Raw genomic sequence first — 26,214 nt, 5'->3', positions numbered from 1 at the left:
TAGGAATCAACAAAGAAGCCTATATTCAAACTTCTTCTGCTGCGGGTTTGAGAAGAAACCACCACCTACATGTTGAAATTCCATTCATCAAGAAGGACGTCTATAAAAACTCATTTTTCCCAAGAACTGGAAGGGCATGGAATTCCCTCACTCATACCACTATATCAGCCCCATCTTTAGATATCTTCAAGAAAAACCTCTAGCTTGCAGGTCACCAAATAGTTAGCGATTTGCGGTTTTCGCCCTGCTGACTACAACTTCAGAAGGTTCAATTTTTGTTGCCCCTACAACATGCATATCTTAATTGTCACCAATGCGCTATAATATTTGAGAAAAATGCAACAATAGGCACAAAATTGGCCAGGGGTGTAGTACCCCCTTAAGTCATTTGTGGGGTCACAAAAGTATTGTCATTTCTTACATATCCGTATAAACGCGTTCAAGTGCATGATTAAAAAAGTGTCAACGTTTCTATTTAAAGTCTACAAGCTGCATTCTTACCTTATGTTACAAATTTACTATTTCGTGTACTCCGTCGTAATCATACATAATTATTCGAACATTGTCATTCTTTTCACGTGCTCCCAATACTTATATACAATAGTCAATATGGTGTGGTAACAACTGGGTTAAGTGATCACTTTTTCACGTACTGTACAAGGAAGTCACCCAAACCAACATTTAACGAGCATAAAAGAGTTAAAGTAAGATTAAAGAATTACAGCAAGGAATCTTTCATTGATAAGTTGTCTGAAACTGACTGGTCTGAAATATTGTTATGTAACGATGTTGATAGAGCTTGGTCCATGTTTTGTAACATATTCTTGAACACTCTTGACTCTGTTGCTCCTCTAAGGGAAGTTCGGATTAAACAACGCTCTGAACCATGGATGACAAGTGAGATTATTGATGACATCAGAGAAAGAGACTGTTTGCTTGCAAAATTTAATAAAAACAAACATATATCTGAGTATTATAAAGAGTACTGTAAGTTACGTAATAAAGTCCAAAGAGAGATAAGATCTGCTAAACAACAGTACATGTTGCATAAGATTGAAGCAAATAAAAATGATTCTAAAAAGCTCTGGAAAAATCTCAAAGAGCTTGGGTACCAAAACAAAACAAAAGACTACCAATATGGTTTTAGATATTGATGCATGGTAAAAAGTGTTTTGAGAACAAAGAAGTTGCTAATCATTTCAACAAATTCTTTACTGGGGTTGCTGCCAAACTTGTTGGTGAGCTACCTGAGCCAAGTGGTCTTTATGATGTTAACTCCAGCAGGTTCCAAAGCTATTACAGTCATATTAGGAATGGATACTTTGATCTCCATGAGGTCAGTGAGGCCTTTGTCTATAATGAGCTAACCAATCTTAACATCGATAAAAGCACTGGCTTAGATGGCTTGCAGGCTCGTTTTCTGAAAGATGCTGCAGAGGTCATTAAAACTCCAATCACATCTATTATTATTAATCTCTCTATCAGGACTGAAGTGTTTCCAAGTGAAATGAAATTGCCAAGGGTATTTCACGGAAAACATCTTATTTAAATTTCAGTCAGGTTTTAGAGGTAAATATTCCACAGACACATGCCTTATCTATCTTCAAGATCATATCAGAAACCACATCAGTGCTGGTATGTTTACTGGAATGCGGCTTCTTGACATCCAGAAATCATTCGACAGTGTTAATCACTCTATTTTATGTCAAAAGCTTACTGCTCTGGGAATGAACTCCACTAAATGGTTTGAGTCATATCTGAATTGCAGATCTCAGATTGTTAATGTTAATGGCTCAGACTCCAACTCTATGGCTTTAACATGTGGAGTTCCACAGGGGAGTATCTTGGGTCCCATTTTGTTCCTTTGTTACGTGAACGACATGCCCAACTGTGTTGATTGTATGCTCCTTCAGTATGCAGACGATAGCGCTCTTTTGGTTTCTGATAAAGATCCGTTAAAAATTGGGCAGCAGCTTAGCAAAAATCTGGAAAGCTGTAACAAATGGCTCATTGATAATAAATTGTCTCTCCACATGGGTAAAACAGAACTCATTCTTTTTGGAACAAAACGTAAATTGAAGAATTTGCAAAATTTTACCATTGAGTGTGAAGGGCAAACAATTCATGCTACTCCCTCAGTTAAATACTTTAAGGTCTTACTATTGACCAGTGCTTGAATGGCGAAGAAATGGGTCTTGGTGCAGGGGCGTAGGCAGCTTTCTTGGTCAGGGGGGGCAAAATAAAATGTTTGGGGCACAGACGAAAAAAATTGCAGTTGCATCATACAATACATAGAGACTGTATGTCTTCGAGCTTCCCGAAAAGGGCCTTATTGAGATGACGTAGCGCGAAAAAAATGGTATTTTACACTATTTTCGCCCATTATCCGGCTAAAAAAGGGCTTTATTGTTACAATGTGCGCGCGTAGCGCGGAAAAATTTTGTATTTTACACTATTTTGGCCCTGAATTTTGCTAGAAAAGGGCTCCTTGCCCTTTTCTTTTTCCTTTGCCCTCCTGATTTTCTCTTTCATTTTTTTGTCAGAGGGGCACTTTGTCTTTCATTTTTTTTTTTCAGGGGGCACTCTGCCCCCCCCCCCCCCCCCGCTGGTTACGCTACTCTCTTGGTGTCATAAAAAAAGTAAATTCTAGACTCAAATTTCTTTACAGACAGGCAAAGTTTCTTGATCAAAATATCAAGAAATGTTATGCTCTGCTCTTGTACTTTGCTTGTATGATTACTCTATTTCTTGTTGGCATTCTGGCACACATAAGCAGATGAGTAAAAGCCTTCAAATTGCTCAAAACAAAGTTATCAGATTTATTTTAAATAAGAATTGCATGTATCATATTACAGAAGATGATTTTAAAGATCTTAATTTCCTTAACATACAAAATAGGGCAAAACAACTCAGGTTGAACCATGTTTTTGATATTTTTTATGAAGTTGGCCCAGACTATCTTAGTTCAAATTTTACCAGAGTTTCAAACGTGCACCAATACAGTACCAGAAACAGTGCTCAAAATATTCGTGTTCCAAAATCCACTACCATCACTTCTGGCTCTTTTTATTATAATGCTATTCAGGATTGGGCCAACTTACCAAGTGCAATCAAATCAATTTCTGATAAACCAAGTTTCAAAAAGTTTGTAAAACTCATCTTTTAACCAAATTTAGTTTCTAATGATTTTAATCATGTTTAAATACTTTTTACTTTTAATATTCACTTGTATAATATATTTATTTGTATGTTTTTGTTTTTATTTATGCCTTTTGCCCTTCTATGTATAAAGGACCCCTTCGGAAATAAACCTTTGGGCTTAAAGGGCTATCCTGTGATATCTCCTTGCTTTGTTTTTATGTGTATTATATGTTATTTATCTTAATGCATTTTATATCTATTTACCTTGTATTGTTGTAAGTGCAATATGGAGATACCGAATAAAATCAAATAAAATAAAATCTTATATCACTTTGGTAATACCCTACATCATCGACAGTTTCCTTTGGTACGCCCATTTCCTTTTTAAAGGAATTTTTATTATTCCCGAACCAACAATTTTGCATATTATTTCTTATCAGAAAAGGAAGATATTAAATGCCTGTGAAACTGAAACTAGACAGTTATAATCTGTACTGAATTATCTGGTAGCTCCATATTAATGATTTGGAGTAAACACAAGCACAAGCATGATACCTCTCTGTGATCCATTTACCCATGCATAGCAACGACAAACACCGGTTCAACTGTTCAAACAATATTGGAACAATAGACTATGAGCAGTCAAGTTAACTCAATCGATAAGGCGTTCGACTATGGTGCGAGAGGATGCGGGTTCGAACCCTGACGGTGCCTTGTACGCTCTCGTGGAAAATTGAGTAAGCTTGAAATTACCTTACTTCTTATACTTACTGCGAATTGTCTCGTTGTAACCTGTAAGAAACTCGGGGAGCTGATCCTGGTTGCGAAGGTTATTTGTGGAATGTCTAGGGTGTGCGCTCTTGAAGCAGCAAAGTCCCTGAATTGTTGTTAAATGGTTTATGGCAACCTGTAAAGTGTGCCGAGGCTTGTGGATCAACGTCTAGGAGTTGTGCCTGTGCGTAGCGCACTATAAATCACTGCGCTTTTTTTCCAGAAAAATATCCCCTATAACGAAGTAAATTATCAATAATATCCTGATTTCCAGGTTTGCTTCTTGAAAACAGCTGGCATTGTTAGTTGTCAATGTTTAATACTGCAAATAGTTTGAAAATGTGATAAAATGTATAAAACATCATGGAATTGTTCAAAATGAGCCCCTCAAATTTAGGATTTTTGATTGTGAACTATTTTGCTGGATTTTTTACGGTATTTAGACACTTTGAAAGTCTGGATTTCCGGCAATCATAACTAGTCAAAAAGTCCGGAAATCCGAACTCTGCTACTTTCTGATATAGTCCAATACATCTAACATGGTAGACTTCTCCGTAGTCCATTTGCCCATTTTGCATACTCTGGCTATTACATTTAAGCATAAAACGCCGATTTGTATTAATTTGTGTGCAATTGATAGATATTCACATCTGATATTTTCAGTCACCGTACTCCCTCTGTTTGTTAGCTTCCCAAGTGGACTACTTACTTTGGGTTGCGGTTAAGATTCTTAACACGGGACTCTATGGAGTGTTAGGCCAATTTCTGGCCACACTAAAATTGATGTAATGCATCTTTAAATGCATCTGGCTTGTGATTGGTCGCCCAGATCTCGCTATGATTTAAATCCTCCGGGCACGTGCCATTACCATTAACTACATCGTACACAGCAATCTATGGAATTTGCGGCACGTTTGAAGCTGTTTGATCTGGCGCGAAAGTTAAACTCTTAGTATTTAGCGCGTCTTACTACCATGCTTTGGTACTTGCGGTTAAATTGGATTGATAAACAATGATTGACAGTGTGTTTTAGAGACCAAAGTCAAAGGATAAAGTTCTGCTTAAAAGTCAAAGTTCATAGTCGGATTTTTTACTTGGGCTTTCGCGATCAATAAACTGGTAGATTCCAAAATCAGAATTACTCAATATAAGCAAGATATGTTGCATTCAATATAACTTTTATTGTCACTAATCATCTAATTATATAAACTCTTTATGACCATTTTACTATAAACATAAGTATAATTTTGAGTTCAACGGAATGCGTGTATCATTCTTTATTTTTTTAATCAAAATTCGACTATGGCATAGTCTTATTAACATGGCTGCTTAAAGGAGTATTTCGTGATCCTAGCATCCTCTTTTTATGTCATTTTTCAGTAGATATCCACGAAAAAAGCTTATTCCCAAAATTTCAGTTGATTCCGAGTTTGCGTTTGCGAGTTACGCATGATTATGTGCATTACACTGCTCCATAGACAATGTGTGGTAATTTCGTTCTGGTGCACCAGAACGAAATTCAAATGTCACGATATCTTTGCTAAACGAATTAATCTGCAAGATATTTTTTGCACATAAACATTATGTAACCAGAGGTTTCCAGTGATATAAAAATCTCAACTTTTTTTGAGAAAAGTGGGGGGATGATGCTGTGGATCACGAAATGCCCTTTTAATATGCAAGGTGAAATTCAAAGGGAAATTTCAAACTGAGTTGATCAAATCTGGTTACAAATTATCCATACCAATGTATTCCTCTCATTATATCTGATCCTAGTCTCGGGCCAAACTGTATGTGGCCATCACGAACGACGAGCGTTACGACCGACACAAACTGGCTGTGAAAGAGACTAATCTGATCCGTCCTGTGTCCAGTTCCTCGTGTTTTCGTCCCGTGTCATATAGTGCCGTTTTCAAAAAGATCCCAGGTGGCGGCGGATGCGATATCGCCATTTTTGACGTCGCCATTGGATTAACACGTAATCATGAAACCTTCACAAACAATTCTAAATGTGTTATGTGGTGTCAAAGCAATATTATGTTATTCTAAAACCGTTGGGGTTCGACAAAGTACCCCACTGTAAGTATGTTGTTTTTCAATTTATAACTGCTAACCGTATATTTTGAATGGGCTGTCAGCCTTGTATTTTCGCCATCCTCGTACGTCACGTTTCGCGTGACCTATACCGCCTGAAAGATCCCGTGCAACCACAGAATGAGTCCCATGTACAATATCGGCTTTTAAAGTATTTCTTGTCTGCACTTGTTGGGTGCCATTCTAAATAATTCCAGTCATCTAGCCAAGGAGAAAACACACCCTCTCTTAATATGGGGTTAGCTTCTTTTCGCTCAATTTTGGGCACAGTAGGCACTTTCCTTCGACAATGGTATTTTAGTTTTTTAAGAAGAGTTGCACGTATGTTATGCGCTTTTTGGTATTGATTATGTTTTTCATAAGGGTCGAGACGTATGTTATGAAGTGTATTGAATTCTGATGAACACATTTTATTGAAATCAATTTCCATATCAGTAAGCCGCATTCGATGATCCTTGTCAGTATGCCATATTCGTTGATCTACATAGAAAGATAAAATATGAAAAGAAAATAATAAAAATAACCAGACATCGGTTGGAGCAGCACAATTTGGAAGATGGTGGTGCTGATTATGGTGGTGTTTTAACATTACATTTAAAAATGTAATGACGATGATGAAAATATATATTTAAAGTTAACATAAAATAAGTGAGGAGAAGGTGGATACACGCCGTCTGAACGTCATGTCCCCAGCGCCCAGGGGAGCCACTCAAGTATGATAGTGTACGCATGCGTGACCAAATTTTCTTTAAGCACCACAAAACAAATTTTACCCTACCAATTTAGGCCCTTAATAAAGTAATTCGAACAAAGTAAAGTATAAAATTTACCCCCTAATGAGTTTTTTGGCTAGTAAAAAATGAAAAAATGTACCCTTTTTGGACTCGTAATTTACCAACAATTTGAAAAGGTACCCTTAACAAGTTGTTCAGTTTCAGACCCTAAATGCGTCACTTGCGCAACTTGCCTTGCCTAAAAAACACCCCCCTTTCCTTGGTTTTTTGGTCACGCATGCGTACAAACCATTTATGTGAGTGGCCCCGGGCCCCAGTGGCATAGCAGGGATGTCAGTTGTCCGGGCAAAGATGTTCCTGATGGCGTATACGATTACGTACCGGGCAATTTTTAGAAGGAGAGCACAGGTAAATTAGGATTTCACTATTTCGGTCCATATCATATTAAAGCCATAATGTACGATCTTATAATATAAAATAGGTTAATTTTTTGCAAACCTGATTTTTTTGCATATTTGTAATGTTTACACATGTCCCAACTTGCACCTAAATTGAATCGGCCAAATTTGTTGTCTTTATAGGTCAACAGAGCAAAGTTCGACATATTATCATAATTTAAAAATTATGATAATATGTCCTCCCATAGAACTGCGTGTTAAAAGGCCAAAATAACCAGTGGGGTTTCTTTCACTTTACCTTGTTATTTCAACCTAAAATGGACAGCAACCCTTCCCGTCAGTTATTACTAATATTATTTCAACATTTTGAATAAAGAATAACAAAATCAAAATTTGACGGAAAAAATCTGTACCATAAACTAATCAATGGCTAAGTAATATAGTTATATACCCCTAAATTAAACATACCAGACGGTCTATATGAATTTCGGAATATTCCTAACAAAGAAAAAGAACAAAAATGGAAGCCGCCATGATAGCTCCTTTCTGCCACAAGCGGTACAGTTTCACACAGACCCGCGGCGAGCGTGTGTTGCTATGGCATTCGCGACCCCCACAGCGAATTTTGGTTTTTAGTGCTGTTTTTACTTTTCGTTCTCAAAAGACATTGTTGATCATAAATATTACTTAAAATACATTTTTTTATGTTCTTCTGTAGTTTTATGGGTAAAATTGTCGCGTTTTCTTTTGAACGAATGTTGAATCTGAACTTTGGTAGTATTCGCTTCGTGTCACCAAAGTTCACGAGCGCGAGTGCTGGTGTAGTCTCCACAGCAGCCAGTTTGGTTCCGCTCCCTCCACACAAACAGTCTGCCAATGATCACGAACTGGTCCTTTTTGATTCGCTAACGGTTTTCTGCCGACGTCATCCAGCTTGACGTCAAACAAAGCTTTCAATTGGTCGATCGGCTAGACGGTTACTTTATTATTCATGAGCAAGTTTGACCCGCCATCTCGGCGTGATCTCGCCAGCTGACTGAGGTCAGTCAAGTTCCCGTATGTACAGCTCTACGGCTACATTCGTGTAGCCAATCAGAAACGGCGTTATAAGTGGCAATTGGCAGACTGTTTGTGTGGAGGGAGCGTAACCAAACTGGCTGCGGAGGAGACTAGTGCTGGTGGCACGGATTTCGCTGGTTTCAAAATCGGGGTACCGTTACAGCGTAATAAAAAACATCGGGTATCAATATGGCCGCCGCCATGGATTGCAAAATGACCGTTGATCGTCGTAAGGAATTAAGAATTTCTCCTTTATTTGTACGTATATAAGCTTGGGACTTTTACTGTTTGTCGTTTTTATTATTACTGCAACTATATAGCCATTGATTAGTTTATGGTACAGATTTCCTTTAAGGCTTTAAGGTGAATTTTGGTGATGCACCGGACAATTTTGATCGCTACTGCCCAGCCAATAATTATGCAACAGTCTTGTTCTGCAGATTATTGCGAATAGGACTGATGAAAGCTAAAAACCGTACTTATGCCCCCAGCTCCTAAATGTAATTTCCAGTCACCGACTCTGATTGTTCCATACATTGTTAGAGGTTCGTCATCTTCGTTCCAATCACAGTTGCCTCCTACCTCATATAGATATTCTTTCCTCGGTGATGAAGTTCCGTATCTGTACAACACGCACAAAAGTAGCAATTAGCAATATACTTATCACACGCAATTCTACGGAAGGTACAGCTGCAACAATAAAAAATAATCTATTATCGTTTATATTTCACACGTTGTGCTTGACAAATCCGATTTAACATTCAGGGTATAAAAAAGTTTAATAACATTAACTAGAGCGGTTACCGCACCATAGCTGAACCATGTGGCTTCGGCACTATATTGCGGTATACCACTGTCACCCGGGGGTCACACCTTTCGAGATAAATAATTTTAATACATTCTTTGCTTGTTTCTCTCTCATTTGATACCATTCAGGGGATAATACCTTCTTGGCATTTGGAGATATGAAAAGGACCAAAAATATAAATATTGACCCAGGTCTTATATGAGGAGTGTGATCCCGGTGGGGAAATTATTTTTATTATATTCTTTACTTTGTTCTCTTTCATTTGACACCACTCGGGAGTACATACCTTCTTGGCATTTTGAGATATGAATATGACCCATATGAATATTGCCCCATGGCTTATTATGAGTGCCACCCCCGGGTGGGAAAATATTGTTATTATATTTTTTACTTCTTCCTCTTTCATTTGACACCACTTGGGGGTTCATACCTTCGTGGCATTTAAAGATATGCCCATTTCAGACCAAAAGGTATACTCAGTAAGTAAGTTAGTAAGTAAGTTAGTAAGCAAGTAACATACACTGATATAGGGTGATACCATTTCATGGTTCAGCAAAAATATTTGCTATGAAACTTTGCTATAAAACTTTACATAATTAATGTTGTTTGTGGTAACCAAAACATTTGCGAAAATGTTTGCCAAGCAATATGTTACAATAGGATTTTGACAACATTAAACGTGCTTCTAATGATTTTTTCTTATATAATAACCTTCACACAAATATATCTTAACATTGGTGTTATACATTGATAAATATTTGATAGACAAATCAAATATGTATACATTACTTAGCTTTCGATAGCAGAAAAGCCAGAAAATGCAGCTTATGCTATCTTGATTACATATATTTTCCAGGCTCAATCCATTCATTTAAATGTCAGAATATTTTTTGGATTTGATATATCTCCTACCTCATAGATATTCTTTCCTCGGATTGGACTGCTTTTTTGGATTGGTCGATCAATATTACAAATACGCAACTCTTGAACGTTTATATAACATGTTTATAACGATATAAAACATACACGTATTTACTGGGATCGTCACCTAACCTTACCTAATGGACTCCCACATATTGACACCGTCTAATTTAGGGTCCTTTGAACCTCCAGCTATTCCTTCTACGAATGTTGGCAGCCAATCAGCGACGCCCATCAATCCTGTATAATTGGTACCTTGTACTTGCTTAGAGAGCAGGGGACTATTCACGAAGCCGACAACCCTTATGCCACCCTCCGTAAATTGAGCTTTATGTCCAAGAAGAGGAATATTGCTGGCGCCTTCGTTCACTTCTCCTCCATTATCTACAGTATTATAAAGATGACATAAAGAAAGGCATTACATCAAATGCTAGTAACGGAGCTTAACGGTAACCATTTGAGCTAAACAAAACCTTTATTTGAGTGTTTCAGCGTACTAAATATTTACGCAGTCCCTATACAAAAGATGGTGCTGTACAAACGTGGAGGTATATACATCACTCTCTTTTTAATAACGTGGCGGATTAGTATCTCACCACTGGCACCAATGTGGCGGAACCGGCCACTGTGCGCCGGAATATCGGAGCTTCCGAGTTCATCATGACAAATCAATCCCACAGCTGGCACCAATGTGGCGGAAACTATCTGGTAGCGAGCGTCTAAGGCAACTTGGTGATGACGTGGGTGTGCGGCCAATCCGCACAGTCTTATCTGAGACTATTATATAGTCTCAGGTCTTATGAATACTAGTCACACTAATGAGTCAGACGAAGGAGTCGGATACATGTCATTGTTCTCATCATTTATTAGGGTTCTGGGCTGATCCAAGCATGATCCAAGTGATCAGCTGGGAGCGGTAGTAGTGGTTATTGATGCAGAGAGAGAGAGAGAGAGAGAGAGAGAGAGAGAGAGAGAGAGAGAGAGGTATGTCTTGACCAACCTGCCTCGACGGTCGTAGGGTACGGAAGAGCCAAGAATGTTCGTTCGTTCGTTCGTTAGGTTCGCTCTCGTAGGAGCAGGGTCATTGCTAAAAGCTTGTCCCTCTGGTTGCAAAAAATCTGTTCAAAAGAACAGGAACTGGGTAACTTTTGGTCGCTGTATAAGCCGACCCACTCTGGTTGGTCAATCTGAAGTGACTTCTTGAAGACTTGTGTTTCAGCGTAGCCCCTGTGGCAGCCATGTAAGGCGCGTATCGGTTTTATACTAGCTCGCACTAGTCCGAGTCGTCGGTTCCCTTATAGCAAACTGCCAAGTCTTGTGAATAGTAAATTATTCCCCAGTCCGTTAACCGGTCAAGCCAGTACAACGAACCATAATGGGATAATGTTACTATTCGGTATAACTTTGGTTCGACCTTATGCTGCTGGAAAGCTCAGGATAGCTTGGGTGCTTCGACACAACAGGTAGGCTCATGTGCAGTGACACGGCGGTATGCACATTCAAACGTCTAGCTGTCGCCGCCCTCGTCACTATCCTTAACCTTCTTAGCGCAATAGGTCTTGCCTCTATTGTACCTTCACGTGCTCGTACCGTAGTCACTTCCCGACCGCCACTCACGACGAGTCGGTGACTGAATCTGAGCCAAGAATGATCGGCGCACCGGTTTATATACCCTGATATCACGTGACCTGAAATAACTGAAGGGCGCCATCTTTCTTCTGAATCCATTTCCGCTACAATAATATTACTTTTTACAATCCATCGGGAAAAACAAAATTGAGCACCAATAGGGGCGAGTTTTCAATTGCCCATGTAGACATGACAGAGGGGAAGGGGTCATGATCATGATATTTGCATAGGCGTAGATCCCGTGGGGATGGTTCTTGATTTTTGCATACATGTAGAAGCCCATGCTTACAAAAACTCCGGTACACTTTTTTTTATTTTAAACAATACTAAAATGGTCCACCGAATATTTCAATTGAGTCTTCATTTTGAAATTTTTTCCATATTTCAATTGAGTCTTCATTTTGAAATTGGTCCATACAATCATTCCCCCAATGTTGACACCTGTGTGTGGGTTTCTGACCAAATTAACCTCATATTTGGCCATTTTAGCGCCCAATGTGCACATTTTTTCGCGCTTCGCGCGAACTTCTTCCATTTCCCCCCATATTTTACCAGTTTAGCTTCAATAAGGTAAAATTTATCCAACCCTAACCCCCAATGTCAAAAAGAAATCTACGCCACTGATTTGACAACGGGTCCAAATGTGTATAATGGTTTGGCTAGGTAGGAGCGTAGTTACGTAAACATGACAACCAATTGAGTAAGCCCATGCTTACAAAAGTGGGCGTTTTGGCTTCTGTTTTGGACACCGGTACACTTTTTTTAAATTTTAAGCAATACTAGTGTAAAAATGGTCCACCGAATATTTCAATTGAGTCTTCATTTTGAAATTGTTTCCAATTTCTCAGGGGGGAACATACACCCTCAGACACCTCTCTTCTGTTTTGGGCATCCGTAAAATACACCATATGGGGGAAGGCCCTTTGGAAATGTCTGCGATCAGTAGGAGTAGACAACAAACTGGTGAACCTCATTGCAAAAATGTATAAGATCACCGATTGGTTTGAAGTTGGTGTTAGACAGGGATGTCTTCTCTCACTATGCCTCTTCAATCTATATCTGGAGTTTGTCATGAAGGACATCCAAAATCTAGGCTCAGGTGTGCAGATGGGTGACATGTTCATTAACAACATCCGATATGCAGATGACACCACACTCATGGATATGGACTTTGAGAACCTGCAAGTCTCCACTAATAAATTGGAAAAAGCATGCAGCAGCTGGGGAATGGAAATTAACCCAACAACTAAATAACTTTGTCTTTCTGGGTAGTGGTGTGCCCTCAGTAGAAGAGGATATTAAACGTCGCACAAAGTTGGCAGCCTGGGCATTTGGTAGATTGAAAAATACCACCTGGTCTAACCATGACATCACCAGATCGCTGAAAGTAAAGATCCACCAGTCGCTCATCCTCCTTATTGCCACCTATGGGTCAGAATCTTGGGCGTTACGTGAATCCGATCGACACAGACTGGATGTTTTTGAAATGCGATGCCTAAGGGCAATGCTTGGAGTTTCCCTACTTTCAAAATCCGCAACAATTCCACCAGACAGAGTCTCAACATCACTAGCTCCATCAATGATGTTATCTGCCGGAGACGTTTGAAATGGGCTGGGCATATCTTCAGGATGCCTCTACATCGGCTTCCCCACCAAGCCTACATTAATGACTTCAGCAAGAAAAGACCACCAGGTCGTCCACCAACCAGATGGAAGGAGCAAATTCAAAGGTACTTGGGAATGATCCCACATGAAGCAAAGACACAAGCAACAGACAGAACTGAATGGAGGAGGCTTACTCGGCAGAGGGCAAAGGGCCACAACGGCGTGTGCATATGAGTCAAGTCAATATAATTACATAAATTGTACAACAAATGGCTCAATTGGGCCATAATTGACCAATTTTACCCTTGTGAGGGAAGAGTATCCCCGTCAGGCAGCACCTGCCTATTATTAATTTAATATTGATTAATATAATTGGTAGTTTGCCTTGTTTTTTTACTGAGTATCGGGATTTGGGAAACAATTATTTTAACCTGCACTGTCCAATTTAATTCCAATCTCGTAATTTTTTTTCCTTTAAAATATCTTTGATCTTTGAAGCAAGACGGTGAGTCACAAACAAACCTGTCGCAAGGTTTCAAATCGGAAATATTATCTGTATTTGTATTATACCTGAAGAAAACACTAGAACGGTATCCTTCCAAACATCCAAACGTTGCAATGTGTCTGTCAGGTTTTTAATTCCTTCATCCATACATGAAGTCATTCCTGCGTAAATCTTCCTCTTCTGGTCCGTGATTTTCCCTTCATATTGTTCAATGTAATTTTGTGGCACTAGAAGAGGCGCATGGACAGCAGATAGCGACAAAAACAAGAAAAACGGCTCCTGAAAAAAAGTACAAGCATGATTAACATGCATGATTAACATGATTGATGGTATATAAAAGGGGTTGTGTCTGATACCGCGAAATTATCAGAAGATGAAACTTTGTTTATATTGATAGATTGGATACAAAAAGATCTTATGATACCGAGCAGGTAAAGTTACTGGACAAAGCTTGCCGAATGCCGACTGGAAAAGACAATCATCTTAGCACTTTATCATCTTTATATAGGAACCTCTATGTAGGCCTGCATGTCAATTGAAATCTAATGCAGGCCTTTAAATTATTTGACATTTGAAACTTCTTTTTAAAGTCTGTTATTCGAAAAAAAAAGCTGCCACGCATTCTACTTGTTTTAGAGCAGCTACAGAACCTCATTACTTTTAAAAATCGCACTACCGCACTTAAATAGTTTGTACAAAGTACCGACAATTATTCAATAGTGGTAGAATCACCGTGGTTCCACTATCACTTACCTCATTTTGAGTATGGTTTGCTATGATCTCCTGTGCCCTCTTTACAAAGATATGTGTCGCATATTGACCAGTATAATCCTCAGCAACTTTTTCGTTCTCCCAAAAATCCAATCCAACAAAGTGTTTAACCTCTGGATCTTTGGGTTGTGAAGGGTTACCATGAGTGTGCCTGTAGTAGTCTAACGCGCCATTGTGAAAACCTGTATCATCATGAGAGAAGAGGAAGGGAGTTGTAACGGGTTACCACGAGTGTGCTAAGTAGTCTAGCGTGCTATTATGAAAACCTGGAGGGGGAGGGGAGGGGACGGAAGGGGATTGGAGGAGAGGGGAGGAGAAGAGAGGAGAGGAGAGGAGAGGAGAGAAGAAGGGGAGAAGAAGGGGGGGGGGGGAGGCGAGGGGAGGGGAGGAGAGGAGAGGAGACGCAGAAGAGAGGAGAGAAGAGGAGAGGAGAGAGAAGTTGCAACGGGTAAACATGAGAGGAGAGGAAGGAGGTTGTAACGGGTAACCATGTTTGTGCCTGTAGTAGTGTAGCGCACCATTATGAAAATCTTCATCATCAGGAGAGGAGAGGAGACGATGGGAATCATAATATTATCATAATAGTCCAATAGACCGCGCATGAGTTTTAACACGATCCGAACGCAAATATGAGAATATCACTTGTGGAAGTACCATTGGAATAGTGTATATATTATCATCTCGTCCATTTTTAAATTTTCAATATTTTTAATAACAAGGATGCCGGGAACAAGAAATACATGTATTGGGGGGGGCACATAATATTTTGGTGGGGATGCGACCCCGGACTTTTGAGGTGGTGGTGGACCTTTGGGAACTGACAGCGTACCGGTAAAAGGGGGTATTTTTGGTGTGGAAACTTTTAAGATGTTTTGTGGTATACAACCAAGATGGAAACTACATGTACATAAATCAAATCATATATTATGGCAGATAGTGCATGTGTACTTCTAGCTTCATTAAAGGGAAACAAGTTACAAGGGTATACGATGTATTGTTGGTCGAAGCAGCAAAAAAAGTAGTTCACAGCATCTTGCGAATGGTAGTGAGCTTTAGCAAAATGGCATTGCTCAATTCGTAGCGAGCGTGTAGAAGAATTCAAATATCACAGATATTCTTTTGTAGGTCCTGTGGGTCACTCTTGAGTATGTTGTAAAGAGGGCTGAAACAACAACACTTTTGTAAAACGTACATAACTCATTAATAACAATAGAGGTTATCCACGTTACTCATGCGTGACTTCTAACAAAAGGCGCTAGTTCCCGTAGTATTCCTCATTCAAACCAATTCAATGCACGACCTCGGAGTTACCTGCATGACTTTGGCGGGCTATTTTGAAACAGTCATGGTTGCACATACAGGTACTTCTTTTGAAAATCCTAAATAAGGTATATCAGTCGGTGATAGGATATGCAGCTTATAGAACACGGATAACCTCTATAAATTAAGCAAGTTCTCAAAGTATATGATTTGCAGAATGAAGTTTTGCATAACACCAAAGTGTTATTTTTCAATAATATATTGATTCAGATAATGAAAATCGATTTTTTTTTTTGCTTCGACCAACAATACCTCGTATACCCTTAAATCATTTACTTACCCAAAAATGTATCGAATCCTCTTTGGTTAGGCAAGCAATTTCGTCTTGAAAAACCCAAATGCCATTTACCAACGAGATGGGTTGTATACCCGTGGCGTTTCAATATCTGCGGCATTATTTCAAGATTGTTGGGTAAGCAACCTGCTTCTCCGGCTGCAAGCACATTCTCTAAACCATGCCGACTCTAAAAGCACAAAGGAATTACAATAGATAAATGGAAAATGATGTGAAACTTGGCTGGGATACGTGAAGATACGATCAAGATTATGACGATGTTGACGACAACGACGATGATGATGATGACAAAGATGGTACTGCTGCTCTAGGAGGATGCTGATGATGACCAAGTTATTATTATTATTATCATCATCATCATCATTACATCATCATCATCATCATCATCATCATCATCATATCATCATCATCAGCATCATCATCATCATCATCACATCATCGTCACATCATCATTATCATTATCATTTTTGTTTGGTTGTAGCTGTTTTTCTAATTGTTTAATTATTAGATCATAACACATATTAACTGCAACTACAGGGTGTCCCAAAAAAAGAGGCCCCTCATTGCGCCCTCTTTTTCTCCTATTTCTGAAAAGTTGATTAAATTTATTTTGGTAAAATAAAGAAACCTTTAATCGTTAGCTTTAATAAACCAAAACAATTATTTCAATCGGCTCACAACTTTTGAAGATTATGCCCTTTTAAATAAAGGTATCCGTTTTTCACTCTGTCCACGGATAGCAAACAGAGTGGTTGGGATGGCTCATGCTGTGGAGTGGCCTGTACGATCACCAGACCTCACAAACGTATACTGAATGCATTCGCACAAGGATGGTACGAAACGTTAACGCAATTAATGCAATGAGGACCAGGGCTAAAACCTGTATTCGCCAAGGAGGCAACCAGGTAGAGGGCAGAGCAGCACAGTAAACTCACTTCAAAAGAACCAAAGACAAACCAAACAGCCGTTTAGGGCTACCTTCTATCCTAAAAAGAGAAATGACTTATGTTGTAAATAAATAAGAAAAGCAAGGAACAGCAAAGTAAGAAACATAATAAAACAAAAAGGCATAAATAACCAAGAAAAAATAAGTAATTGCAAGTAAAGCAACAGAAGTCCCATTCGGCATCCAATTTACCCACAAATTAATGACACTATTAACCATTGTTAACAAAATCCATTGCCCATAAACTCACCGGTAAAGCCCATTCATAAATAAAGTTATTTTATAAAGTTATCATTGAGGAATGTTTGATATGGTTTGTGTACTCCTTTTCAATCGTTGAAGTAGCGAAACCTTCTCCGTGGACAGAGTAAAAAACGGGTACATTTCTATAAAAGAGCATTATCTTCAAAAGTTGTGAGCCGATTGAAATAATTGTTTTGGTTTATTAAAGCTAACGACTCGAGGTTTCCTTACATACCAAAATATATTTGATCAACTTTTCAGAAATAGGAGAAAAAGAGGGCGCAATTAGGGGCCTCTTTTTTGGGGGGACACCCTGTAGCTTCCGCTGGACCACACCGACATTGCCTGGCTAATAATTACTTGGTACAGCAGAGATACTAAAATAAATACCCGGGATCGATACACGTGAATGTGCTATGAACGATTTTGATATTCAGACGAAAATCTTTGGATACCGGGGTAGAAAATGATGAATATCTCCCGTAAATGATTTCGTCTAAAGAAGCCAGATGTGGTTCCTTGCACTTGAATATACGTGTTGAACAGATATGATAGTCGTTAGCTTGCGTCTTGAGAAAGAAGCTTGCGTCTTGAACTCAAAAACTGACAATAATTCTGATTTTATATGTGCCGAACTATATAGCGCAGTGTATAGGCCAATCGTGGAGGTAGTCTAAAAGCAGTGACCTATGGCGTACCATGTTCACTCACACACAGCGAGGTCAGTCACCGGGCTATTGTCAGTAGCCTTAGTCAGATGTCCTTCGGCCCATTATGCGTCTCAAAACTATTAAACAGGTCGGAACAAAATGACCATGCGTGGCGGTGGATTCAACCTACCATGGCGATTTCTGCCATGAAGATATCGGGGCGATGACACTGTGTGGACAGTCTGCTGCTGTCTTTTGTAACTAAGTGGGGAACTAGTAAAATGGGAAATGGGGAAAATATTTTTATACAAGTCTACGTAACACAACGTCACAACACGCCATTGAATTAAGAAGTGGCTATTGAGGCGGTGACCTAACCTTTGACATTGTCCCCATGAACTATCACCCTGCAATATAGCGCCCTATATACAGATCATGAGATGGAATGGACACGCATTTCCTTCCCATAATGCATAGCGCTTCCCTGTATTTACCTTATAGAGCCCAGTCATAAATGAAGCTCTGCTAGGTGTGCATACTGACTGTGCATAGTAATTTTCTAAGCGTACACCTTCCTTAGCAAGTCGGTCAATATTTGGAGTGTGTATGTCGCAGCTTGAGTTATGATAACTGACGTCATTCCATCCTAAGTCATCAGCTAGTATGAATATTATATTAGGTTTCTGAAAAAATTGTTCAATAAATTTATTTCACTTCATTACAAGTATACAATTAGATTTAGAAATCATGCATATATTGAACACTCAATTAAAATAGAGCAACGTATAAGAATAGGAAGCATAATGATTTGAACCAACGATAAGGTTGATGGGATGAACGGTGAAAAGAAGCTCACCCCATCTTAAAGGATGTCTCCGGTAATCACAACATTATGCCATATGTTAGAAAAAAAAATCAAGCACGAATCACATGGTTTTACTTAAAACAAACTCATATTAACCATAAAAACGAATAAAAACAGCCGGCTCTCAACACGTGATATTCAAAACTCCCGCGTCTAATGACGTCATGGTTCGTGCAAATATTTTTTCATCGCTTTACCAAATATTTCTGTTAGGTCTGACAGTGTTTAGCAACTTTTCTTTCATTACAGTTGCCAAAGTGAAAACTTTTCGAAATAAATCATAAAAACCGGGTCTCTACGTTAATTGAACAGACAGTAAGTATTTATGTTACCGAAACCTAATCTATGTCATAGCCTAGGAAAGAAGACGTTACCACAATGGAATATATAAGAACCTTCGTTTATTTGAATGTGTGCACCATATGATTTCACACCACCAAATAGAATTATATGGTTATGCGCCCTTAATTTCACTCTTAAGAAAAACCCTTGGACAGCTAAAGTAAGCATTAAAATGAGCAGAAATTTGCATAATTTTGGCAAAATTTGGATTGGTCATGATTAGTAATGTTAAATACTGCAAGTGTACTACAGATGGGACAGATCGAATAATTTTTAATGATTTTAAGCAGCCTTTTCTTTACAGAAACACTGGCATGATTTTGCCTGTAAAATAGGCAATTCCCGGATATCGTAGACTTCGAGGGCCAGTCGTAAAAATTAATGACGGTCAACCTATATTTTTTCCCAGCCAGAGGGATCAGGCAAGGGCTGATTTCAACCATCATAGCTGTCGCTTGAAACTGAGTCGCTCCTGTGAAGAAAAAATTACGTTTTTTAAGGCATATTTAGCACATATCTCTATGGGACTCTGATTTGGTGGTGTGAGATCATATGCATGATATGACATACATCAAAAGGATATATTAATACACCATGAGACGAAGTAAGAGTCTTAATACTTCCATGATTATGGTTTCCTACCTTTTGAGGACCAAATTCCCGTCGGACGTGTTTCACCACTCTAGTTACGTTGTCCATACCTACCACATTTCCCGTTGATATAATCACAATAAAGGCAATTGACAGAACAGATAAAATGACCATGCACGATTTCATACATAGATTCGATGTCATCTGTATTAATTGAAATACATAAAAACGCATCAGACTTAGTGAAAACTCTATTTGTTGATATAAAAGTTGTTTAATTTCAACAAATCTTTCATCTCGTCATTGCCCTTCTTCCTCCCTCTCCTTCTTCTTTCTGTGCTGCTCATTCTTTACGTTCCTGCTGGTCTTCTTTACAATTATTTCGTCTTCGTACTGCACATGTATTTGTGATTGTATACATGATGAAAAGTTTATTGCGGATACGTTCTAAATCATGGTACTATTTATCAAACTTGCAAGGTTATCCTGGATATCAAGATGTTTTCCTCGAGTGTAACGTCCATAGCGTAGATCCCGGAAGGATGGGGGGGGACACACCGACATCGCCTGGTTAATAATTACATTAGAGACACTAAAATGAATACACGGGATCAATACACGTGAATGTGCTATGCACGATTTTATATTCAGACGATAAATCTTTTGATACCGGGGTAGAAAATGATGAATATCTCCCGTAATATTTTTATTCTAAAGAAGCCATAATTTTTCCTTACACTTGAACATGTGTTGAAAGGATATGATAGTCGTTAGCTTGCGTATTGAGAAAGAAGTGTGCGTATTGAGCTCAAAAACTGACAAAAATTCTGATTTTATATGTGCCGAACTATAGCGCAGCGTAGGCTAGCTGCATTCACTCGTGGAGGCAGTCTAAAAGCAATTTATATCCTTCAATATCTGTATATCTTTAACATATCCAGCGCGGTCAAAAAAAAGGGTTTTGAGGTTTCTGATCGTCACGATGAAACACTTTTTAAGGACACGATTTTATCAGTTTTCCCAGCCATTTAGTTTACCCGTTGTTATCGACGTGACCCGGAAGGACCCCATTGGAAATAAGTTTACACATTTGCAGCTAGACTTTATGGGTTATCCTGGCATTTCGGCTTTTTGGTGTCTTTGCTTGTATCCATGTATTTCATATATGCTAATTTTGTGATAATTTGTGATTGATTATATTTATTGTTCTTGTCGATTTTGCCGAATAAATATGAATGAATGAATGAATGAATGAATGAATGTAACTGATTAGTCTCGACCCCAGAGTGCAACGTGGCTGTATCGCGAATATGACTTGACGACAGAAACCGGCTGTAAATGAGGTGGGTCATCTCGTGACTTACATTGTTTCATCATTGAACACGCTTGTCGGACGTAGGGGGGGTCGATGGCTTGGAAATTATCTTTTAAGTATCAGAAATTCCAAGTTTAATTTACTTTAATTTGAAATAACAATTTCATATAAATTGACTGAATTGCAAAAAAAAATTGTTGAAATGTTTGAGCTGCGCAAAACGTTAAGTGTGTAAATCCCATTGACATAGACGTGGTCTAATTCTGCATAAAACCGGGCAACGTTATTTCTATAATAGATCTGCTGCGCATTCAAATTGCATTGTATTGCATCGTAATTTCATTTGTGTCCATGCTAATTATGTTTACACAACATGAACTCACGTGTTTTCAAGCAAATTCGCCGATAATAGGTGATCAAAAGCGATGTTACAAAAGTACAGATCGCATTACTTCATATGAGATGATCTTTGGAAAAAACGGCATAATTTGTCGGTGCTTGCGGAATGCCATGCAGTAAAATACTAAAACGTTGCAGCAATTCATGATTGACAACTAAAAATCAGCGTGTCGTTCGTATCCTCCCAGGAGGGTGAAAGTGCATAGGAATAATGCCGGAAACTACGTCACGCTATTGTTCGACCTAGGCTACATATTTTTTAACGCATGCGTGTTCGTCAATACAGCTTTAGTCTCCTCCACCTTCGCAACACGGTACGTGGAGTGTCTGGAATCACACCAGACATATAGACTGTAAGGTACTAATTTCGAGGAGCATAACAAACACCAAATTGGTGTCATAACAAACACCAAATTGGTGTCGTATGATCTGACATGCATGCATTCTTTTGTCGAGAGTTGACATGGTCTTTCAATTCATGCCGAGTGTCCTTGGCAGACTTGACTATGCTTCAGTGGTCAGGAAAGGATTCAATAGATAACCTCTGCCCCACTAATCCCCAGCTAATGTCTGAAATTGCACCTCGGAAGATATATCATAACAACTCAGTCCCTCAAATGATAGTCATATAACGACCAAAAGATAAATGACTGACTATCATTGAAGACTGAGTTCCGCAGTCTAGAATCACACTGACGGCGGAGGAGAATACTAGCTGGTCAGACAGTTTAATTTTATCAAGCATATAATACCTGAACAATCACCGTCATTTGATCGATTTACTACAGAATATATTGTATATTCAAAATATAATTTTAATATTGTTAACCTGTCAACTTATATATTTGTGTACTAAAGTATAAGGACACGTGAATAAAATCATGTCGAAGACAAAATGGCCGCCTATTGTCTAGACCTAGGATACATATTCCGAATGAGGGCAGCAGCAGGGCTATGACACTCACCTCATTTGCATGGCAAAATTACCCGTCTCCTCTGCAGCCAATTTGGTTTCGCTCCATCGAAATCAAGCTGGTCACGGAGGAGACTACTTTCCTTTGTGTTTGTTCATTTGTGTATGGAGAGCCCTTCTTGGAGTCCGTTTGGACTTAGGCTACGCTCTCAGCTAGAGTCCGACGCTGCATTGTACTAGAAACACCTTCTCTGTGAACTCGCTAGAGCAAGGAAAATAAAAACTGGTTTCATTACTATCTGTTTTTGAGCTTTTTTGCAGGTCTGCGACCATGGTGTTACCACAACTGTCTTTGCGTCATTAACATGTGCTGGAGTCTAGCACAGGTCAACCAAAGTCCCGGATTTTAATAAGACAATAATGATTGACACACACACCAGGAAGTTTCTCATCCAAAAGAATGAGAAACTTTAAATTCTCACCATTTTGGCCGCCGTTTCTCATCAAAATGTCCGTTTTCTCATCCAAAACTTCCTTTAGTGTATTAAGTTAGCTTAGGCCTATTGATCCTAAATTTGCTGGTAGGGTAAAACTTGTTTTAGGGGGTGTTTAAAAAGTTGGCCACACATGCGTATAGGCCTACACTATCATACTTGAGTGCCCCCCCCTCCCCGGTGAAATTTGAGACTCATTTGGTCACCGTCCTAAGCGTCCTTGCCCACACGAGTCGCCCAGGAGTAGGCCCTACCCGGCATTATTAATTATTAGTGGTTAGCCCCTAAATACAGTCGCGTATCGTGTTGTCAATTATCGTTACTTGTGTCCATGGATATGACCCCATGTATAAGTAGTCTTCATAGAATTCACACAGTCTATGCCATGTCATTTACGGATACAAAGAGGATAATAATGTTGAGGGCGCCCACAAAATCTTACACCGTCTTACACCACACCACTCTTCGCCATACATACAATCTCCCAGCCACATTTCCCTAACATAATATGAAATTTAAAAAAATAAATGAAATTTATTTTGTCAGAGGCGCCGGCGGGGTTCGAACCCATGCTGTACTCAGCCGCTATAATGTACTCCTATACGACATTGACATAACACCAGCGCCTTAGACCGCTCGGCTATCAGGCTTGATGGTGTCATGATGAAAATTTAAAAATATAATCGCAACTTCATTACTTCAACATACCAAGTGACAAGCAAAGACAGAAAACGTAACATATTTTGGAATTTTATTTGCTTAAAAACATTAATGTGTATTAATAGCGCTCAATTGTTGATAACTACGTGTTTTATAAATGAGGCTATACACGCACAATTGTCGGGACAATAGTATATCGATTTTGATCCACACGTGCGCTACGAACTCGCCGTATACTAAAAGCATAGATTATCAATGTGGCCTACCATTTTTCTTGTAGCTTCTTTTATACACGTCGCTGTTTTCATCAATTATACAATTAACCCACATTAGACCCATAATTTTATTTCAGGAAATAAAAGACTACATTACCATAAAAACGAAACAGTAATCATTTGTTGGGTCTAATGTCATTTATACATGGAATTTTCAACGTTTTTTCTATCGCCATTCTCGCTCAATTAAAAAAATATTTTGGCGTGTATATAATTGAAATAAAATTCTCTTACTCATGAACGACATCAAATGTGCCACAATTGGGTATCACGAATCGTTATATATGATGTGCAGTTAATATTCATATTTTCTTTTATACAGAGGATGCTTCAGTTTTGACAGGAAAAATATTTTCTTGAAAACCCTCTCACTCGGTTATTTTAAAAAGGTAACCACGCTTCCCTAGAATGTGCAATCAATTAGCATTAAAAATTTTCTTATTCTAACAGCAAGCGTTTCTAGAATACATTATGGCGAAATGTGGTGTAGTCTTCACAATGTTCCAAGGCAAAGTTCAGTTTAATATTTGTCACACTGTGGAAAAACAACAACCGGGAATCCGCATTCATTTACAAATAGCATTAAATTAGTATCACATAGTGGCCTCCGTGCAGTGGAAAACCTGAATTCTTTCATCAAAAAGAAATGAAAATGACAAAAAAAACCGGATCCACCTGTACGCCTATAAAATGGGCACAGAAATTTGTCTCAAATATGAATGAATTTTAAGAAACATACGGGATATGATGAACCAATGACCTGACGCCATGATAGTAGGATCTATTAGTCGTTTTATATACAATGTATATACCGTGTTGTCATAATACCAATATTTGTCATAATATATAACGAGTAATATTTAGTATTGTAAATATGCAGTTCATATGCATAAACGAACACTGATCTTTATGATATTCAGGTTGTTGTACATCTCATATAACATGTCATATAGAAGGTCATATGTGTTGACCTTCTCCTATTGTATTTGTTCATCTGTGTATGGAGAGGATTAGCGCCATTAAAACTCCATCAGTATTTGGGCGTAGTTCAGTGAACTCACCAGATTGCTATTCCAAGTACTTTGATAAATACAGATAATATGTATTAATGGGTCGAGGCGATTGCATTGAAAAACTAATAAATTATTCATAACAGTTACGTAATCAATCGATAGTGCGGACACTTTTCATTTACAAACCACCAAAATTCGTAATCTTTTAGCGTTGGAAAAGAAACCACGTGAATAGAGTGCCCTCTCAAGAATAACTACTCTCTGGCAGCAGTCTAGGATGCTTATCCCTTCGTGTAGATCCCTGGGCGGGCTGGAACAGTATTGTTCTCCAAAAAAAAACCCAGAAGCTTGTTGTCTGGCGCTCTAGCTGAAATACAGCAAGATAATGTAAGATAGTAAATGTAAACCTGTATTTTAGCTAGAGTATCTCGAGCTACATTGACACACAAAATGGCATAAGCCAGTTTCTGTGTACAAACGGCGTACACGAGACCCGAGTCTGGCAAGCGAGTCTATGATATTCTGACATTCTCCTGCATGTTCCACCAGACTTACCTTGCCGGACTGAAATCTTCGGCTGACACCAGCTCAAGCTTGTATGCTTTATGTATGCTGTTCAGTGTCCTAATTCAAGCTAATAATTCAGTCCTAGAACATGTAGAACAAAATATTCACCTAGAGATGTATATTTCCATGGTTCATCCAAAGATTATCTACATGCATATGCCTAGTATTATAACAACTGTCTCGGAAAACCCCAACTTACACACTCGAATGCTTTCCAATCAAAAGCAAACCAATTATCTCATCTTTTTTTGTTATTGTATTGTTATGCACATGAATACAAAATATAAATTATGTACTAGGCCCCTTGGAGGCCGGTCGACTGCATATTAGAGTCACGCGGTAGCCGTGACCAGACGTTTAAAAAAAAAAACTGATAAAGAAGACTAATAACAGATGCTCCCGCGAGACTATATTTACAGCTAACATTAAAACACTTGACTTCTATTGTTCGATGTTATTTTTCGCTGGTGTGAAAAATTATTATAGTATGGAAGGCCAGCAGGGACAAAAACGTATCCAAAAAGATACAACCAAATATGGAAGGCCATTAAAGTCATAGTTACGTAAAGACAAATTAGCAAAGCGGCAAAAATACCCAAATGCCTATTAAAAGGAGGGACTGTCCCCACCACAGACACACGGAACCCCCGATAGAGAGCAGGGCTTGAAGAATGAGGGAAATTAAAACCACAAACCGCGAAAGACCGCCAACAACCGCCGCTTAATAGGGATGTCAAACTAGATTGCCCTACATGGTTACAACGAACCACAAACCGCGAATTTTGGATATCCACCTAAATTGCCCCGCGGGGCTACAAAGAAGTATGGTTATCCAACAAGCTTAAGCTATAAATTACCCACTCCCCTAGAGATCAGGGCTTGAAGAATGA

The 26,214-nt window shown here is 38.8% G+C and overlaps 1 protein-coding gene across 2 annotated transcripts; it reads right to left on the bottom strand.

Moving 5' to 3' along the window:
- Positions 1 to 5,083: 5,083 nt before the first annotated feature.
- On the bottom strand, positions 5,084 to 25,542 carry LOC140141972 (arylsulfatase B-like). 2 transcript variants are annotated; one of them, XM_072163862.1, is made up of 9 exons: positions 25,313 to 25,539; positions 19,740 to 19,892; positions 18,385 to 18,573; positions 16,037 to 16,220; positions 14,419 to 14,618; positions 13,731 to 13,944; positions 10,064 to 10,310; positions 8,677 to 8,819; positions 5,084 to 6,486 (listed from the first exon to the last, which is right to left on the bottom strand). In XM_072163862.1, the coding sequence occupies exons 2-9, from the start codon at positions 19,890 to 19,892 to the stop codon at positions 6,077 to 6,079; spliced, it is 1,740 nt and encodes a 579-aa protein (XP_072019963.1). In that variant the 5' UTR covers positions 25,313 to 25,539; the 3' UTR covers positions 5,084 to 6,076. The 2 variants fall into 2 exon arrangements, with proteins under 2 accessions (XP_072019963.1, XP_072019964.1); XM_072163863.1 differs by having other exon boundaries at positions 6,207 to 6,486; positions 8,780 to 8,819; positions 25,313 to 25,542.
- Between the last annotated feature and the right edge of the window lie 672 nt (positions 25,543 to 26,214).

The sequence above is a fragment of the Amphiura filiformis genome, chromosome 20 (genome assembly GCF_039555335.1).
Source record: "Amphiura filiformis chromosome 20, Afil_fr2py, whole genome shotgun sequence".
Taxonomy (NCBI): domain Eukaryota; kingdom Metazoa; phylum Echinodermata; class Ophiuroidea; order Amphilepidida; family Amphiuridae; genus Amphiura; species Amphiura filiformis.
The sequence above is the reverse complement of the archived record's forward strand: the minus strand, read 5'-3'. Positions and strand labels throughout refer to the sequence as shown.

What these genes read in the sequence shown, in the direction of transcription:
- LOC140141972 (XM_072163862.1), bottom strand. Translation starts at nt 19,892, where the DNA reads ATGACATCGAATCTATGTATGAAATCGTGCATGGTCATTTTATCTGTT. An exon ending in AGGATTCGATACATTTTTGG is followed by an intron (nt 14,619 to 16,036) that starts GTAAGTAAATGA and finishes ATGATGATACAG; the next exon opens with GTTTTCACAATGGCGCGTTA. An exon ending in CAAACCATACTCAAAATGAG is followed by an intron (nt 13,945 to 14,418) that starts GTAAGTGATAGT and finishes ACTTTTTTTCAG; the next exon opens with GAGCCGTTTTTCTTGTTTTT.